At 42.0% G+C, this 18,889-nt stretch overlaps 2 protein-coding genes across 2 annotated transcripts in view; one reads left to right on the forward strand and one right to left on the reverse strand.

Annotated features, from left to right (window-relative positions):
- The first annotated feature begins 1,457 nt into the window (after positions 1 to 1,457).
- chst2b (carbohydrate (N-acetylglucosamine-6-O) sulfotransferase 2b) lies at positions 1,458 to 4,348 on the forward strand. Its single transcript, XM_076761793.1, has one exon. The coding sequence runs from the start codon at positions 1,994 to 1,996 to the stop codon at positions 3,389 to 3,391; it is 1,398 nt and encodes a 465-aa protein (XP_076617908.1). The 5' UTR covers positions 1,458 to 1,993; the 3' UTR covers positions 3,392 to 4,348.
- A 571-nt stretch (positions 4,349 to 4,919) lies between these two features.
- LOC143340154 (sodium/hydrogen exchanger 9-like) overlaps positions 4,920 to 18,889 on the reverse strand; it is a 67,457-nt gene continuing 53,487 nt past the window's right edge. The window contains exons 14-16 of the mRNA XM_076761794.1: positions 17,055 to 17,110; positions 6,897 to 7,002; positions 4,920 to 6,801 (exon numbers count right to left, since the gene is read on the reverse strand). Coding sequence (XP_076617909.1) covers positions 6,631 to 6,801; positions 6,897 to 7,002; positions 17,055 to 17,110 — 333 coding nt within the window. The 3' untranslated portion in view covers positions 4,920 to 6,630. The remainder of the gene's footprint in view (positions 6,802 to 6,896; positions 7,003 to 17,054; positions 17,111 to 18,889) is intronic.

Consider the following 18,889-nt stretch of genomic DNA (forward strand, 5'->3'; position numbering starts at 1 on the left):
TTTTAAGGCAAAACGGAGAGAAGTCTGTTTCTTTGTCTTTACCGGGGCCATTATTCTCCAGCAGATGGCAGTCTGCACAAAGGTTTTCTTATTGTCCACAGCCGCATTGGAAGAGCTCTACAACATGAGTAGCTGTGGGATAGAAAGATCAGCATACATATTACAGGACACAGAGAGTACCTATTCACTGTATGGTCCCATAATCCAACCTAGACCAAAGCTTTTTTTTTTCTAAAGCACTTATAGACCACACAGCTTTACTTGATCTGTAATAGATGGCCTCTTAAAAACTAAGGCTGTACTGTTGTACATATACTGTTTAGGACCATATACATGCAGATCTATTACGACTAAATGGTAAAAGACGATTATGGTGGTACAAAATCTATGAAATAAGTACAATAAGGTCACAATAAAATCACCAAAAACTGTTATAAAATCACTAAATCCCTATCTAGATATAACATTGCCTGGAGATTTCTCATCAGGGGTCAAAGGGCCCACCCCTTTTCTCCCCGTCTTTTGTGCCGTTCAGTTGTGCGGGGCTGTAATCCCAAACTGGCAAGCCTCTTAGGAAAGATGATTTTCAATCTGCAGAGCATGTGGTTTCCTCTGTCCGAACACATGGCCTTACAGCTTCCCAGGACTTGTCAGCTCCTGGGGAACAGCTGTCAGATGTCAGATTTCAGCTGATTCCACTTGAGAGGAGTGTCAGTCATTGTCGCTGACTGCTTTCAATACATTCAATGAAAAGACAAAACACAGCAATATTCCTTTAGACTGCTATACGAACTCATCCTATTTATTCATTTTTATCATCAGAAACAATGTCTATTATATATTTTGCTGCATTGTGTGCATGACATTTTAATTAATAATGTTTTTTTTTTTTGTTTTTTTTTTGCTTAAGGGATGGGAGCTGCTTTTTTCTGATAGATCTGGCCTTCCCTCTTGAGGCTGTGGTGGGAAAGACAAATACATTTAGTCTGAAATATTGATTATTCTCTGTAGTTACACCCTATGGAGAAAACACAGGCCTATATAATAGGAATGTAAAGACAGGACTCTTAATAGAAACTTAAAAACTGCTGAGAGGCGGTGTTACAGACAATGGGGATTTGTGGCATTGTGCAAGGAAACCATCTAAATCCTGCGGAGCTCTTGCACCTTGTTCGGTGTGCAGCTTTGTGTCTTACCCGGCAGGGTGGAGCACGGTTACAATGATGCAGACAGCGAGGTAAACCTCTCTGAAACATAACAACAGCATCATTTCCCACAGTCTACCATTGCTGCGATCTGTGGGAGCTACAATCGAGCCTGTGACGAGACAAACGTGCAGCGGGTCCAATGGCGCGGCTCGCTGACGCACGACGCCACAATGCGAGCCAATGAAGTCTCCCTGTGGGCGGGTCTTCCCCCCCTTGTATTCTGATTGAATCCATCCAGTTTATATTAGTTGGACGAGCAGGGGAGCAGGAAGAGTGGAGGAAATCTTCCACCGAGCGCTCTAACTGTGGCCACCGGCCATTCACTGCTCCGTTATGGCAGATGCGGAATGATACGAGCGCGCCAAGTCGTGACGGTTATACTGTCTGCGGTGCCTGAATCTTAGCGGGCTGCATTCGCAAGGATGCATCAGATGATAGCTGCGCAGGGATGCCTCCGCTGAACATGGACAAACAGGGCGTCTGTTACAATGATGAAGGCTTCTTCCTTTTTGTTTTGAACACGGGCCACCCACAGAATCACTGCAGCGCTCGCCATGGACAACTTAAACGCTCCTCTCACCCATCGTTCCTATGAAGAACATTACGCAGTGCAGTGAAAACGGGGTATCGTGTTGTGGATTTTGAATTGCTGGTGACTATATTACCTAATCAGCTGGTATTCAGCCGTTCCTTGCATAGGCTGTAGACATTCTCCAGAGCGTGTTGGTGGACAGTCAATGTAAGGAGCTTTGTTAAGCAGTGAGAGCCACTCTCTGAGGGTACAGATGCGAGGAAAACAATATCATCAACCACTGAAGTTGACAGCGCCCTGGGAGAAGGATGCTGGCTTTGGGAGGAAGCTTAAAACCTACAGGAATCATACCAAGATAATAGCACAGCCAGGGATCGTGATGAAGGTCCTCCGTAGAAAGAAGATTGTCCTGTTTATGGCCTATTTCTTATTGCTGGTCCTCACTATGCTTAACTTAGCTAATTATAAATGGACTAAAGAGCCACAGCAGTGTAATCAGCAGATGAGGAGCACCACTTACCAGAGCAGATCTGACATTCGCTTCTTGTACAGGCCCTCTCTGGCTAAAAAGAGACAGCTCATCTATGTTCTGACCACCTGGAGGTCAGGCTCGTCCTTTTTTGGGGAGCTTTTTAACCAAAATCCTGACGTGTTCTTCTTGTATGAGCCGATGTGGCACATCTGGCAGAAACTGTACCCGGGTGATGCAGTGTCTTTACAAGGAGCAGCCAGGGACATGCTTAGCTCCTTGTACCGCTGTGATCTGTCTGTTTTCCAACTTTACAGCACCCCCGGGGGCAAGAATTTTACCTCCCTGGGAGTGTTTGGGGCCACCCTCAATAAAGTGGTGTGTTCCTATCCCCTCTGCTCAGCCTACAGGAAAGAGGTGGTGGGAATGGTGGATGATAAGGTGTGTAAAAAGTGCCCCCCTCAAAGCCTTAGACTGGTGGAGGAGCAGTGCCTGAAATACAGCACCACAGTCATTAAAGGGGTGCGCATTTTGGACGTTAACGTGTTGGCCCCACTCATGGAGGATCCATCCTTGGATTTGAAGGTGATACACCTGGTCAGAGACCCACGAGCAGTGGCCAACTCCAGGATCAAATCTCGACACGGCCTGATCAGGGAGAATTTACAGGTGGTCCGCAGCAGGGACCCCAAACTTCGCCGGATACCTTTTGTCGATCCCAGTCACAAAGTCAACAAGAAGGATGGCTCAGACTACCACTCCATCGGAGCCATGGAGGTGATCTGTGACCGCACCTCCAGGACTTTGAGGACTGCCTTAAACCCACCCAGCTGGCTGAAGGGGAAGTACATGGTCGTGCGGTACGAGGACCTGGTCGATAACCCGGTTAAGGTCTTGCGGCGCATGTACGGCTTTGCCAACCTCACCAGCAGCCACGACTTGGAGTCATTTGTGCTGAACATGACCAGCGGATCCACCTCCTCCGCTAAGCCATTCCAAGTCTCGTCCAGGAATGCCACATTAGCTGCTAGTGCGTGGAGAACAGTGCTCAGCATTCAACAGATCAAACAAGTGGAGGACTACTGCCACCATGCCATGTCTGTTCTAGGGTACGAAAGAGTCAGAACAGCCGGGGAAGTCAAGGACTTGAGCAAATCACTAGTGACACACTCCAAACTGTGAAAACCACCAAAGACCTTTTAATTTAATGTTCATTTTGCATCGAGTGCCGTTTCCTCTTATTGTGGAATTAAAGCTTTACTTTAAATTAGTGTGCGAGGAGCTCCACTGGCCACATTTGGAATGTATCATGTTTCCCCCAGTTGAACTGCAGTGGTATTTGAAGGGACCACTCCTTTTATACTGGAATATTGGATGTGCTTGACAATGCAAGGCCTATGAACAACGAGTTAATTAGGGAAGCTGCAACAATGAGACAACAACCACTCTATAATTCATGTATCTTGTTATGATGACACTTCAAAGTGGATGTTTTGGGGTTATTTTTGAATGTTCAAACCTTACGGGAAATCTGTTTTTTTTTTTGTTTTGTTTTTTTTTTCCAGTCTCCATACTGTCTGTAAAAGTGAAAATAGTGGATGAAAGAAAACAACACAAAAAAAAAAACAACAGATTTAAAAAAAAAAAAATTATTGCTAATGTTTATTTGTAAGATCTGGTTGAAGTCAGAGACAATCAATAAATTGGTTTGTTGATGTGCCATAGGTAGAGGTGTGGTGAGTAGGCTACAGCAGAAGTAGCAGTAGAGCTATTTCTACATTTTTTTTTTTTTTCTAAAAAAGGATGTTTTTGATTTTTGTCTCCAAATCCTCGTAGGATGATATCATGCACTGTGGACAATGTCATGGCTCTGGAGCGGGGAAGTCTCTCTCGGTGTTGGTGGAGGCAGTCTGTTCTACCATTTTAAATGTTTACAATTGCTTGCTCTTATATAAAAAAAAAAAACAACAACAACACATGATCTGGGAATATTGCATTGAGTAAAGTTCACAGTTAACAAGACAGTTTATGCATCTGTGTTGATCAACCCGCACTGCTGTACATGTGAAAGTCATGATCAAACACATAAGCACTAAACCAGTGGTTCTTAAAGTCTGGTTCATGAGGCAAGGTTCCCTTAAAAATTCTAAAAAAAACATGGTGAGCCACTGGATTTAATCAATATTTTAAAAAAAGCTGTATGATAATATGTATTTTAAGTACGTATAGGTTTTGTAATAATGGTGTTCTTTATATTTCTGACTTGTTTCAAGGCACCACTGTGCCTTCGCTCACCACTTGAGAACCACTGTGTTGGAACAGTGCCACACATGTTGCCATTTGCTACATAACTTAAAGGTGCCCTGTGGAGTTTTCTTGTTGTTTCTGTTTACATTCAGCATTTCTCACCTAAACGCGAGGCGTGTGGAATGCCTGCCTCTCCTCATAAAACGATTGCTAGGCAAATTTGTTTTGGAATTTGAAACCTGCATCATTTACATCAGTGTTTACTTCCTGGCAGTCTTCTTCCTCCCTGCCTTTGCTGGTGCATTGATGTGTTTCTTGGTGCCTTACTGCTACCTGTAGGTCAGTGGAATAGTGTGAAGACATTGGCAGAAATGTGAATCCCTTCATCTGCATGCATGTACACACTAAAAGCATTGTTTAATAACATGACAGTGGGCAAAAACTCTGCAGGATGCCTTTGAGTATGTGTCATAAGAGTACTGTGTTTATTATCTGGTAGAAGGGATTATTACAGTCGCTTGAGGATTTCAATTTTGTGACCACAACCTTAAAGACCTCAGAGAAATGGTTCGAAAAAGGGGAATAGACTAATATTAAATGACTTGAATACAAAGTTAAAAGCATAAAAGGTGAAGGGAGCTTTCATTAAAACAGATTTTTGTCTTACTCCATCCAGATTTTGATGTGATTTGCTGTGATTAAAGGTTCACTTCAATAAAACAGCTCAGTTTCATTTGGTTTGTGATGCTCAAAGTGTCCAAAAATGACTCTCGGAAAGCTCCACAGGCAGGTAGCTTTTTTTGCGTGTGCGTCTGTGTGTATAACACGGTTACACAAAAAAAGTTGTAAGGCCTTGTTGTGAGCAGTTTGTTCCTCCTGCACAGAGATAGATCCCGGAGCTGGTGGGCGTGCGTCAATGAGCCTATTGTACAGGTGACAGCGCCAAATTTCAGCAAATCACACCAAAAACTAGTAAGACATCAGATGGAGGATTAATGATGAAAGGCTGTGCTATCACTCAGTCTCTTTTGCTCAGAACAAAACTGAATTGAAACATCAATGCACACAAAGGAGAGTGTATTGTTTTTTTTGTCGAAGCAATTGAGAACAGAAACAGAGGAGCATTCCATAGATGCATCCATGCATTCACAACATAAAAAAGCCCTCACTTCAAGGACAATGGTTTTATTAATATGAGAGAAACTGTCTGCATGCTCACAAAGCCTAACCTTCACACACTGGATTTGTGCCGTACACAACACCCAGCTTCACACAAGGGGGAAGGGGCCCTGAGATTTATAATGATGCACGCAGAAAGTGCAATCTATAAAGAAGTCTCACATGCTGATAGTCTCATTTCCAAATGCTGTTAATATACTAAAGCATTTGGAAGAATTTTAGCTTGCAGCAGAAGCAAGATGTGGAGGGAGATTGGTGGTGGTGGTGGTGGTGGTGGTGGTGGTGGTGGTGGGGGGGGTAATAAATTCATTGAAATACATTTTGAATGAGTTTAAAGGACTGCAGAGGAAAACAGTGCAATAAAAGTTTAATAAGGAATTGGGGAAGAGCAAAGCAAAGTTGGCACAAAAATACCATTTCAGCTGATTAGGGGAAATACCACAGCGTTCAATCACTGTACAGTCTCATGAGCAATTGTCCCGAAAGCTTTAAACCAAGATGTTATGTAACCAAGTAGCGTGAAGCTGCTCGGCGAGCAATTAATGTGTGACTTAACATGTTGCATTTTCACCAGAGCTGTGGAATTACAGTACTGCTTACTGTGTGAAAGGTTGACGGTGCACACACTGGTCAAGTCCCGCTTCCTGTTGGTTGTGTTAGGCATCAGGCACTTGAACTGTACAGGATTAATGATTCTATTTCAGCTGTTCCCTGAAACTGGAGCAAAGGAAGCCAAGAAAATCATCAGCAGAGTCACAGACAGAGCAATGGCCTTTGTAATTGTTTTTTTTTTCCCCTCTGTGAGTGTGTCTTTGCATGCATGTCAGCACAAGGAGGGTGCATGACCTTAACGGAGCTATTGTAACTCTGACTCCCAGTCGGCTCCTCTCAGATGCCCTGACCAGTGACCCCATTCACTGTTGCGGGGAGGGAGGGGCCTTAGCTTCAGGGCAGCAGAGGCTGATGAGCTGCGGTTAGAAGCGACTCCTGAAGCTTCAGGCCTCCCTGGCGAGAGCCGCAGCAGTGCCGAGGCCCAGGTCTCCCTCCAGCAGGTCTTCCTGGTGCTCGGATCCAGAGTCGCCTCCTACAGATGCAAGCTGGTTCTCTGTTTTCTGCAAAGTGAGCGTGGAGTCATCTGGTTCAGGCTCACACAGCTGCTCTTCATTCTGAATCGGAGGCGGAAAATTATAATTGAAGATGTTGATTTCTTCATATTCACTGAAGATGTGCACAGAATTCAGCGACACAGGAGGAGTCTTACCTCCTGGACATGGGGGCTGCGGAAGAGTCTGGCAAATACTCCACACCACTGTGGCAGTGAGTCGGTCAGTGGAGGGCCATGATGTGTCAGCAGCGGCTTTAGATATCTGTGACCTTGTTAAGGCATGATGGCAAAGGTGTGTAAGTGTCAATGACAGTGAGCAGGAGAGAGGAAACTGGTTTGTTTTGAGCCTTTTGCAAATCTGGCCTCAGGCCACCAAGTTATAACCGTAATAACTTCAGCAGAACCAAAGCACATTACACTAGGGGCACATTTTGCAATTATGTGTGAAAATAAGTAATTACAGTGCTTTACTGACATATTTTAGAGAGTTCATAAAGGTTTAGAAGATCAAGGTGCAACATCTTAATTGTATTGCCATAGCTAAGTATGTTAATTATGGGTGCGATTGAAGGATTTTGGGGCGATGTTTATTGTTTTAGCCATAAATGTGTGGGGGTAAATCAGAGGCCAGTGACTATGATAGAAAGAAATGGCTAAAGTGAGTTATTCTTTTCTGGAGAAAAGCATGTCATACACAAATCTATAATTGCACAATATTTTATACAGAGGTGATATACTAGAAATGGGAACTATAACCATGGGCATTTGCTTTTTTTTTTTTTTCCCCTCTTGAACACACTGTATAGGTGTCAGAACTAGTTCTCTGTTGAAAAATCCCAGTCATTGTCACACTGCATAAAACACAGTCAGGGTGTCAAGTACTCTGTTTTCAACCAGACGTTAACTCCTTTTTGTTCCAATCCATGCAAAAAATAAAAACGTATAATACAACAAAGACTGCCTCACTTTCATCAGGCGCAGCATGGTGAGATCTTGAACCATGACAGCCATTTTCACTGATACCACTGCAATGAATCCACATAATGTAGCATTAAACTGATGAACATCTATGCAGTTATCAAGCATACATAAGTATTCCTCTCATAAGGCCACTGTCAGCTTACTGTCATTAAGTGCCAGTGGCTTTTTCAACATAACATACTGCTGAGAGCTCAGTGTTAGTCATTCAAGCTTTAGGTGCTTGTCCTATTTTTGTTCCTAATAGCTAAGTTGCTAGCATACTTAAAATACATGCACCAGCCCTTGTCTGCTGCTGTCTTGAGTAAAGAAAGCCCATAAAAACATTTGCAACAAAGAAAGACATTCCAGGAGGGGGTTTGACAGAAACAGAAATAAATTACTCACAGAAAAAAATGTGGCGTTACCTTCTGGCAAGACAAGCTAGTCTTGCACATGATTGAAACCAGGAAAGAAGGTGAGAACTGGTATAGAAATTCATTTAAGTGTTGATAATTGACAGTTAAGGCAAGCATATTTCTTATTTCGTATTCAGCTGCAAGATGTTATTGTAAAAGTCCTCTGTGGGTGTAGTGGACTCAAATCAACAAACACCTACGATTAAAAGTAGTCACTTCATAATAACAATGACGTGTGACACGACCTCTAGCATCTCTTTTCAGGCCAGATTTCTGCACACGCTAGCTTGGTAACAGCCGATCTTGTAAAACACTTGATTCTGTATCGTCTCTATTACAGACTATGAAAAATGACAGTGCACTTTGTGGCTTTTAGCTGTAAACAATAGTTCTGATTAATAATTGCCCTTCTGCAGGTGTTCATACTTTGCACTCCTTGTGCCTTGGAAAAAGACACAACAATACTTCAACAATCCTATAATTTCTGGACGAAGGCAACCTTTGTACCTCAGAGCTTATAATGAATAATGCGGGACTTAGAGGTGGCACACAAGTACACAATCCCCTGGCATGAGCACAAAAAAAACAAAGAGGAGAGGAAACCGATCTGTTATTTGGTGCCAATTCTTACATTCTGGTGCCGTTATCAGCAATATGCAAGAGGTGGGAATTATGTGCACCATTCTGCCAGTTAACAGGATTTATTTATAAATGTCTCAAATGAGGGAGAGAGGGAGAGAAACGAGGGCGGGGATGAAGAGGTAGAGAAGGGGGGAATAATGACTTCTTTGGGACCTGCAGGAGTGAGTTGTCTTCATGTCGGCACGGTGTCCTCCTGTTCCACGCTGGCATAATACTAGACAGCGACGGTAATTATAACTGCTGGAGCTGCTTTCTGCTCCACAATGGTGTCAGGCTGTTTGTGTGTGTGTGTGTGTGTGTGTGTGTGTGTGTGTGTGTGTGTGGGAAAAGGTGCTGAGTATTTGTGTGGGGGGTAGAAGCCCAACTGCTGCTTCAGCCCTCATCACGGCAAGCTCATTCCCTTCCTACATGGCCCACACGTCATCTTTTCCTGACCTCTGATCAGCAGTGAAGAGGCAAAGAACTACCAGGCTTCAGTACAGTTTTGAGTTATTTCTACTTTACCTACCTTCCTTTGATGCTGTAAAAAAAAAAAAAGAAAAGAAAAAAAGAATAAAACTAAATGGATTAAAAATCAATAGATTCATAGGAATGTTTCAAAATTGGTTCAGGTTTTCATCAGATAGTCGAGGAAATGCCCAAAAATCTGAAACAGCTTTCAGTGTTTCAGAGTGAAATGAGCGTAGGTGTTTGATTTGAATGATAAAAAGCATCTTGTTAAATCATTTTAACACATGGAGAATTTCATGATTTCCAGTCTAAGAATATAATCCTTTGGCTGTGACCATATCTCAACATTAAACAAACATTGTAGGAAGCATGTTTAATCCCTCTCTCTCAGAGAATTAGATGGGTTGTAGTCTCCACTCTGTTTATGAAATATGAAGCTATAGCTCGCAGCTAGTTAGATTATCTTAGGAAAGAGCTGGCCTGGCCAAGAAACAGGCCTTGTAAACACCACAACACTTTTACAATTTTTTGAAGAGATTAATAAACCAAGATATAACATGTTAGCAAGTGAGCGATAGAGGTGCTGGTAGGAAGATTTTTTTAACATTTGGACAGAGACAGGCTTGAATTTCCTCTAGCTGCTAGCTGTAGCTTGATTTCAAAGGGATGTACATGAGAGTCGTATCAATCTTCACATCTATCTGTTACCTTGTCACTGTGGTGTATTACACAATACCATAAATATAGGTATACAGAGAGATTTAACTCCCAAGTCACGCCACAGACTCATCCAAAGACCAAGCCAACCATATAATGCAGGCACCCCGGGTCTGTTAAACACGGGTGGCCTCTGGGATGCCAGAGTGAAAACAAAAACATCGGTTTCCAGCCCTGAAACCACAGTCTGCAAACCACTTCAGCGGGAAAGATCAAACAGGCTTTGATGGTCAAAATCAGTGCTCAGGAGTAAAACGTTTGTCCTAATGAACCTTAAAGCCAGGCTGACAGGGAAACAGTTATGGAAGCAGCAGTGTTGTATTCCTTCAGGATGAGACACCAGCAAGCCAGGTTGAAGCTCAATTACCTGGCAGCAGGATCCAGGCTGAGGCTCCTTTCACCTGCGTCCACATCAAAGCATCTCCATAATAGGTTTTTTTCCCCATCAACAGGAAACACTGGCTGGGACTGCGCCTTTCATCCTGCTCACGGCTTCTCATCCCTCCTGTCTCTCTCTTTCTCACATTTACATGCATGCACACACATTTTCTCAAATGCGAAATAAAACCGCTATGTAGACTTTTAGCCATGGTTACACTGTAATGCAAGCAATGACAGAAAGTGCCATACATCATATATTTGCAGTGTGTCATATAATGTGTGTGTGTCAGCACATGTACCAAATGTCTGGCTGTCTTGGGACACACTAGAGAGTTAGCCTGGCTCTGTCCAAAGGTCAAAAATCAGGCTTGGGGTTGGGGGTGGTCTGGGCACTCAGTCCACAGTCTGAAGTGCTCTGTTTTGCACCTCAGTGGCAGAGAATGAGCTACCCATCTGCCACAGCTCATCATGGAGCGGGAGGGACTGGGTTATCCAAGGTGGTTTTCTTGTCCTTCATCCCCTCCTCTCTACCACTGACTCCAGACCGTCCAGTTCTAGCCTGACCACAGAGCTGGCCTTTCTTACAAGTCTGCTGCCCCCACCAGTCCAGCACACCGCAGTCAAGAACAGTGCACTGTCTCTCTAAAGGGTGTCGGTGTTGTGTGTACAGTCCAGTTTTTATTGATTTGAACCCCAAGATATTTGATGAGTCAGCCCTCTCCACCTCTCCCTGGATGATTACAGTGGAAGGAGGCCTCCTGTTCCTCTGGTAATTCAGGTGATTCTTGTCACATTCACAACGTGACAAAGCTCTCCATCAGTCAAGGTTTAATTATTGATCATTTTACAACACAGGGTCGTGCACAACCAGAAAAACCTGAACCTATAATTGCTGCCAATGCTGCCTCAAGAAACTAATTGCTATGGTTGACAACTGAGTTGTGAAATGTTGACAGCAATGACTGAGAATTTTAAGCATCTGCCCCGAAGCCAAGGTATGATGCATGTTTCACATACTTTACTAATGGAAAGGCCAACAAACCGGCTGACTGAAGACGTTCTTGTTTTCCACAAGCTTTTTTTTAAATCTATGATGCTAAACTTGCTCTTCTAGCTTTTCTAATTCACAGTGAGTGGTTAATAGCTTACCAACAACGTCGAATCATATATTTACCCAAACTGTTATTCACTTTTAATACACCTCTCCAAAAAATCGAATATTAACATGAAACACACTCATGCATTAAATGAACACTCTGATTGAGTGCACTAGCACACCTGTATTTCATTGTTTTGCATCAGAGATACACTCCATAAAGTAAAATGATGTGCTTACTGAGCAGAGCAGCCAGGTCATAGGGCCACTAAGTTGTAAAAACTAAAGTAGCTTAAACTTAATGCAGTCCTAATAAAAATCCACTGCAAAGGACAGGACTGTTTTCTTATTGCCACATGATTTAACTCTCTGCTTACAAGAATCCAGTTCACTCTGCAGTCAACAGCAAATACAGAAAAGCAATAGTTTGACATTTTGTGAAGGACAATCAACTTTCTGTGATGCTGTTTCCCAGGAACCTAAAATGGTTGACCTGCTCCACCTCAGCTCCACTGATGTAAACCGGGGTGTGTCTTTACAATGTTTGGTGGAAACTTGGCAGACTCTATCACTCATCAACAACATTCTGCCAAAAATGGTGGTGGCAGCAGCATCATGTTGTGAGGAGGCTTTTCAGCAGCAGGGACGTGTGAGGACACAAAGGAACAATGAACAAGTACTTCTCAAGGAATATTTCAGAATATTAAACACTCAAACGAAGCGACGATATATGAAAATATCCTATTGAATGCCAAAGAATTACTCAAAGGTAGCTGGTCACAAATGCTCCCTAGTCAGTTGAGTAAGTTTGAGATGACGAGGAACGCTATGCAAAAAATCTCCAGGTGTTGTGGGCCTGTAATCGCTGCCAGTTGTCTCATGAAACTAATTACTTTGACTAGAAACTGAGACTTATTCTTTATCTTTCCACTCTTAATACATTGATAGAAGGTTTTGGCAGTCTTTTTTTGTATTTTGTGTATTCTATATTCAACTTGCAACACCACAAAATGCAAAAACATTGAGGGAGTTCAACAGTTTCTTAAGACACTGAACATGGATGCCATTACCTCTTAAAACTCTGCTCTAGCTACTCAAAGAGTTTTGCAGTTGTCAGGGAAAAATGACTGCGTTGCATCAAGATGCATGTTTCACATACTATTCAACAGGTCAACAAACCATTTGACTGAAGACTGTCTTGCTTTTCTGTTGCTAAACCTGCTCTTTTGGAGCTTTTCTAATCCATACTGAGTGGTTAATGGCTTACAAAAAAAACTAATATCCTCCTAAACCATTATTTATGGTGGAGGACGAAGGATGACCCAGTAAAGACAAAGGCTAATGCTAACAGTTTGTTAGCTTAGCTTGGCATAGAGACTGGTAATAGGGGAAACTGCCATCCAGCTTTTTCCAAAGCTAACAAAATCACATTGTGGTTTAAAACTGTAAAACGGACACTTTTTGTTTACACCTTTTGATTTGGTATTGATTAAGCAAACAAAATACAATGTGTTAATTGATGAACTTTGGTTGTGGTTCTAGGCAGATTTTACCCTCAGACATAGCCAGGCTACCTTTTAGTTTGGAAACAGTTGTTGCACCATGTGACAAAACTGTCCAAGTCAGTGTTCCAGTGATTATCATTCTACAACACAGGGTTGCACAACAACATGCGAGATGTAGTCCCTTTGCGCTACACACAAAAATTCAACCATTATTTATGGATAAACTGAGGAGTCTCACAGCTTGAGGAAAGAAGCTGCTCTGCCGTTTGGTGGTATATCAGCAGATACTTCTGTATCGCTTCCCAGATGGCAGCAGGGTAAACAGGCTGTGGCTAGAGTAAGTATGGTTTTTTAGTATCCTTTGGGCTCTGCGTGGCCACCTCAACTCACCAATATCACAGGTGCTCAGTAAATTTGTGCCAATGATGTCCAATGTGGTTTTAATCACCTGCAGCACAGCCCCCCTGTCCTGTGCAAATCCCATGCCAATTTGTCATGTTTCTAGTTAAGCTTATTTGTATTGCTCATCTGTAAAAGGTTAACAAAAACCTGGCACAAGCATTTTGCCTTCGTAAGCTTCTATAAGAAATACAGTTGTTAATAAGCTTCCTTTACCAGGGCGTTATGTCCTTGACAGGTTCTCTGTGATGCTGTTTCCCAGGAATCGAAAATAGTTGACCTGCTCCACCTCAGCTCCACTGATGTAAACAGGGGTGTGTCTTTACAATGTTTGGTGGAAACTTGGCAGACGCTATCACTCATCAACAACATTCTGCCAAAAATGGTGGTGGCAGCAGCATCATGTTGTGAGGAGGCTTTTCAGCCACAGGGAGTACTTCTCAAGGAATATTTCAGAATGTTAAACACTCGAACGAAACAACGATATATATGAAAATATCCTATTGAATACCAAAGAATTACTCAAAGGTAGTTGGTCACAGATACTCCTTATTCAGTTGAGTAAGTTTGAGATGATGAGGAATGCTATGCAAAAAATCTCCAGGTGTTGTGGGGCCGAACCAGCACAACCAGACAAACCTGAGCCTGTAATTGCTGCTAGCTGTCTCATGAAACTAATTACTTTGACTAGAAACTGAGACTTGTTCTTTGTTTTTCTATTCTTAATACACTGATAGAAGGTTTTGACAGTCTTTTTATTTGATTTTGTGTATTCTATTTTGATTTGATTTGGTATTGATTAAACAAACAAAATACAACGTGTTTACTGATCACTGCCAATTGTCTCATGAAACTAATTTGGTTGGTTGGAAAATGGGACTTATATTTTTCCATTACTAATACACTAATAAAAGGTTTTGGCAGTAGTTTTATTAGATTTTGTGTGTGCTATATTCAACTTGCAACGCCACAAAATGCAAAAACAATGAGGGAGTTCAACAGTTTCTAAAGACACTGAACCCAGATGCCATTACCTCTTAAAACTCTGCTCTAGCTAATTAAGGACCAAAAATGTATATATTTTTTTTAATATAAGCAACATAAACGTGGATTTATTTTTGGTGTGTTGTGAAAGATGATGTTAATGCTCAGGATTTTCAAAGCTTTTCTCACCAGAAGAAAGCATCATTAATTGATCACTCATTGATCACAGAACTCAGCCGCTCGCATCATCACCAAAACCCCCTCTTTTCACCACATCACCCCCATCTTACTGCTCAATTTCAGAATCGAATTCAAAATCCTCCTGTGTGCATTCAAAGCCACCCACAACCTCGCTCCTCCCTATCTGTCAGATCTCCTCCATGTCACCACCCCCTCCCGCTCCCTCAGGTCCTCCTCCTCCATCCACCTTACTGTGCTCCCTGCCCGCCTCAGCACCATGGGGAGCCGAGCTTTCAGCCGCTCTGCTCCACAACTCTGGAACTCTGGAACATCCGTAACATCGACTCTCTTCCTCACTTCTTATCTGTTGTTTGTTTTACTGTACTTGCTTTATCTTTGTAAAGTGTCCTTGAGTGTCTAGAAAGGCACTTGTAAATAAAATGTATTATTACTATTATTATTATTATTGTTGTACACAGCACAAGAACAGCGTGTCCAGGGCGAGAAGAAAAAAAATGGAGGTACCAAGGTAACTGGCTGCTGGCTGAAGCCTTATATTTATCATACAGATGTGACTTCAGGTATCAGTTTCCCTGTCTCTTTCCAAATGTCAAGAAGAATCTGCTTCTCACATGACTACTCACACTGAAGTTATCTCACAAAGTATGCTGATTCTGCTGTTTTCCTAATCCTGTCTCGACTGTTGTTCATCGTATATTTTCAGAAAGTGTCACATCACCTTCTGCTGCTCAGCTTATTCTAGTCTTTTTTAAATTCCATCAAATATTGACTGAAAAACACCTTCACCAGTTCAAAACTGTATTGAACATTAAATTAACGGTATATTTTTGCAAAGAGTAAGAGTTTCATTATTTCTGAATCAATGTTCTCAGAAGCTGCAAGGCTGGGAACAAACTATAAAAGGCACCAGGAAGGACATTAAGTCACATCCTGTTATTTGCTTAGGAGAGATTTTGTAAGATATTCAACCACTTTCACCTTTTCCGCATTTTGTGGTTTAACAGCCTCAACTGAAAATGGGTTTGATTAGAAATTTTGTCATTTATCATTACACAGTAATACATAATGTAATTCATTAGTGTTTTTGTTAAAAATAAATCAAATGTAATGTAAAAAGATTAACCCCTGTGCAATGACTTTCTAAGGCTATGTATTCTGTGAATCACAGTGTTTGGTGGAAACTTGGCAGACTTTATCACTCATCAACACCATCCTGTGAAAAATGGTGGTGGCAACAGTGTCGTGTTGTGAGGAGACTTTTCAGCAGCAGGGACACGGAGACTTGTGTGGACAAAAAGGAACAATGAGAAGGCACTTCAGTTGAGTAAGTTTGAGATGATGAGGAACATTATGCGAAAAGGTTCTTGTGAGGCCGTACCAACACGACCTTTCATAAAAGGTGTTCACAGTTGACAGAAGAAGTTGGATAGTTTCAAAAGACACTAAACACAGATGCCAATAATGCCAATTAAAGTGTCAGAACAAAATGATTGTCTTGGTATGACACGCCAACAAACCAGTTGACTGAAGACTAACTTGTTTTTACGTAAGCAGAGATCTGCTTACAGAGAGTTTTTCAAGACAAGAGCTTTTCCAATCCACAGTGAGTGGTTAACAGCGTACCAGCAATGTCCAATCATAGATTTACCCTGACTGTTATTCATTTTACAAGCACATCTCTAAAAAAAATCTATTATTAACATACTCATTTATTAAATGAATACTCTAATTGAACGCACTAGCACACCTGCATCTCATTGTCTTGCAGCGGATACACTCCATAAAGCAAAATGATGTGCTTCTTCCTGAGCACTGTGGCCAGGTCACAGGGCCATTAAGCAGTAGAATTAGATCAACTTAAACTTAATGCAGCCCTCGTGAAATTCCACTCCAGTGGACAGGACTATTTTCTTGCTGCTAAATGATTTCACTGTCTGAATCCAGTTCACCCTGTAGTCACCAGCGAATACATTAAAACAATAGTCTGACATTTTAGGACAGACAATTATTGACATTCTTGCCATTGGATGATAAGGTTGGGACTACATCCATGTTTGTATGATAAAGATAAAGGCTACAGCTATCAGCTTGTTAGCTTAGCTTGGTATAGAGACTGGTATTAGGGGAAACAGCCATCCAGCTTTTTCCAAAGCTAAAAGACCTGGTAGGCACCCTTGGACATTGTTGGTCTGGCAACACTGTTTTTAAAATGTCAGAAATATTTTTTGAATACATACATACAAACATACATAGATACATAAATTCTAATACACATTTCATATTTGGAAAACTAGCACATGTATACATGTTCTGATACCACTGCACACATACAGCCATACACAGACACTGTATGTACATCTGAAGCAGTCAAGAAACTTTCTGTTTGTTGTGCCATCACATATGGGTACACGTGGGTTTTTCTTCACATTCCCTGAAATGAAGCACTCAACGCTATTTTCTCTCGCACTTGTTGTATAGTACTATTCCACAGACCAGCGCATGAACCATCGTGAGTGCGAGCAGATGTGACAGCGCTTCGAAGAAGAAAACAGTGAAAGGATACTTGTAGTCCAGATGGTGCCATAGGCCCCGTGTTGTGTCTGGCCTCCCTGCAGCAACCTGTAGGCCATGAGAGAACCACTCTTTCTTATCGACACACAAAGACCATCTGGGGTGGCTATATACGCTGCCTGATGGAAATGCTGGAAACTTGCACCCCTGGATGGTCAGCAGGGCCATATCCAATGACCTCCGCTTTTACAAGTGGGACCCCAGGCCTTGTGCTTATGTAGGAAAATCCTGTTCTCAAAAACTGCAAAGTCCCTTGAGATCCCTTAAGAACACGCCCCCAGCGGTTCCTGTGCAGACTCTCACTGTGGGCAAGGTTACATTTATCCATTTCCATGAGAAAGAGCCCTGGAGCTCGGCCTCACCTCTCCACTGGGATCCTCATCCAGTCTTACCTGCCATGCAGCCTATTCTCTCTGCCCCTCTGGCCTCATAATGCCAGGCAGCTGCCCAGACCATGTCCCATTCACAGCGTGCACATAAGAGTCAGGTCAAATAAAAAGATAAAAGGGAGGGGATGGAGTGCTGCTGGGAAGCAGTGATGGTAGAGTGGGAGGGAGGGAGTGGGTGGATGTGCCTGCACAACAACAAAAAAAAAGAAAAAAAAAAAAAAAAAGGCACATTCGGACGGCCTGTGTGTCAGCAAGGATGTGCTACAGACTGTCATTTAGCAGGAAGCAAAAGCGCATTTCCTCCTCTTGAACCTCCTCTTCACTTTGATGCCATGCAGTGTAATAAAATAAACAACAGAGCCAAGATTAAAGGGCAGAAGCGCATTATGTGTCAGTGGGAGAGGATGACAGGATACACTCTTAATCCTTGCTATTCATATCATGTGTAAATATGCTACAAATTGTTAAATCCCTGTAATGTACAGTATGCACAAAAAAACTCCTCCAATAGCCCACAAAAACGCACAGACTCAGAATGTGATGCAGTACAGCTCCGCAGCACTTTCCTGGTGATTAAAAATAGCTCTTAAGCAAATGAAGTTTCATTGTCTTTGAATGCAATCCCTGATCTTCCACTTTGTTCAGTTCCCTCCACTGCACAGAGCTGCAACTCAGCAGAAAACACAGCTCACAGCTCAATCTACTGTACACCTATGTAGAATCACTTTGTACACAACCCTGCACCCTATTAAGTATTATGACTAAGCGAGTAATAGAAGCTGTTGGGCTTCCACGTGCTCACTTCATCTGGAAAGCAAATGCGGCTGCAGAGATAATCAGTGATCAGCCTCGTGAGCTGTTTCCCATCCGACATTTTTCTCTCCATATATTTGAAATTAGCTCCTCATTTTTAAAGTTTTATGTATACTACCAGGGACTTTTCATGAAATATTCATCCCCTGAATGCCTATAAATCATATAAAACTCTAGGCAGATCATTAGGACCACTGTTTACAATGATGTTAAGTGTTTTAAAGCAGACAAAAACAAATACTGACTGTCTGTAATACATCAATATAGAGTAGCATGGCTGCTCCAGATTCTAAATGAGATTGATGAGAAATAACTGCACAAGAGCTGTGAAATGCAGCTAAATAGAGGCAGCAAAGCACAATGATAATACACAACGGCCTCTTGGATATTATACCAAGACAGATTGATACTTTGCTAACTGGTATGCACAAAAATAATACTTTTTAAGACATAATTTTTGCAGTGTAAAAATAATTTTTATTTTTACACTGCAGAGTGTGCAATGTATGAGGTACTTGCACTTATTTCACTTTCAACAGGTGGTTCTATGAATAATTTTTACATTGTTGAACAGAGATTTACTGGCTATCATATTTTGTATGTATTCCTGTAGATGGAAGCTAGT

Source organism: Chaetodon auriga, chromosome 21 (genome assembly GCF_051107435.1).
Source record: "Chaetodon auriga isolate fChaAug3 chromosome 21, fChaAug3.hap1, whole genome shotgun sequence".
Lineage (NCBI taxonomy): Eukaryota > Metazoa > Chordata > Actinopteri > Chaetodontiformes > Chaetodontidae > Chaetodon > Chaetodon auriga.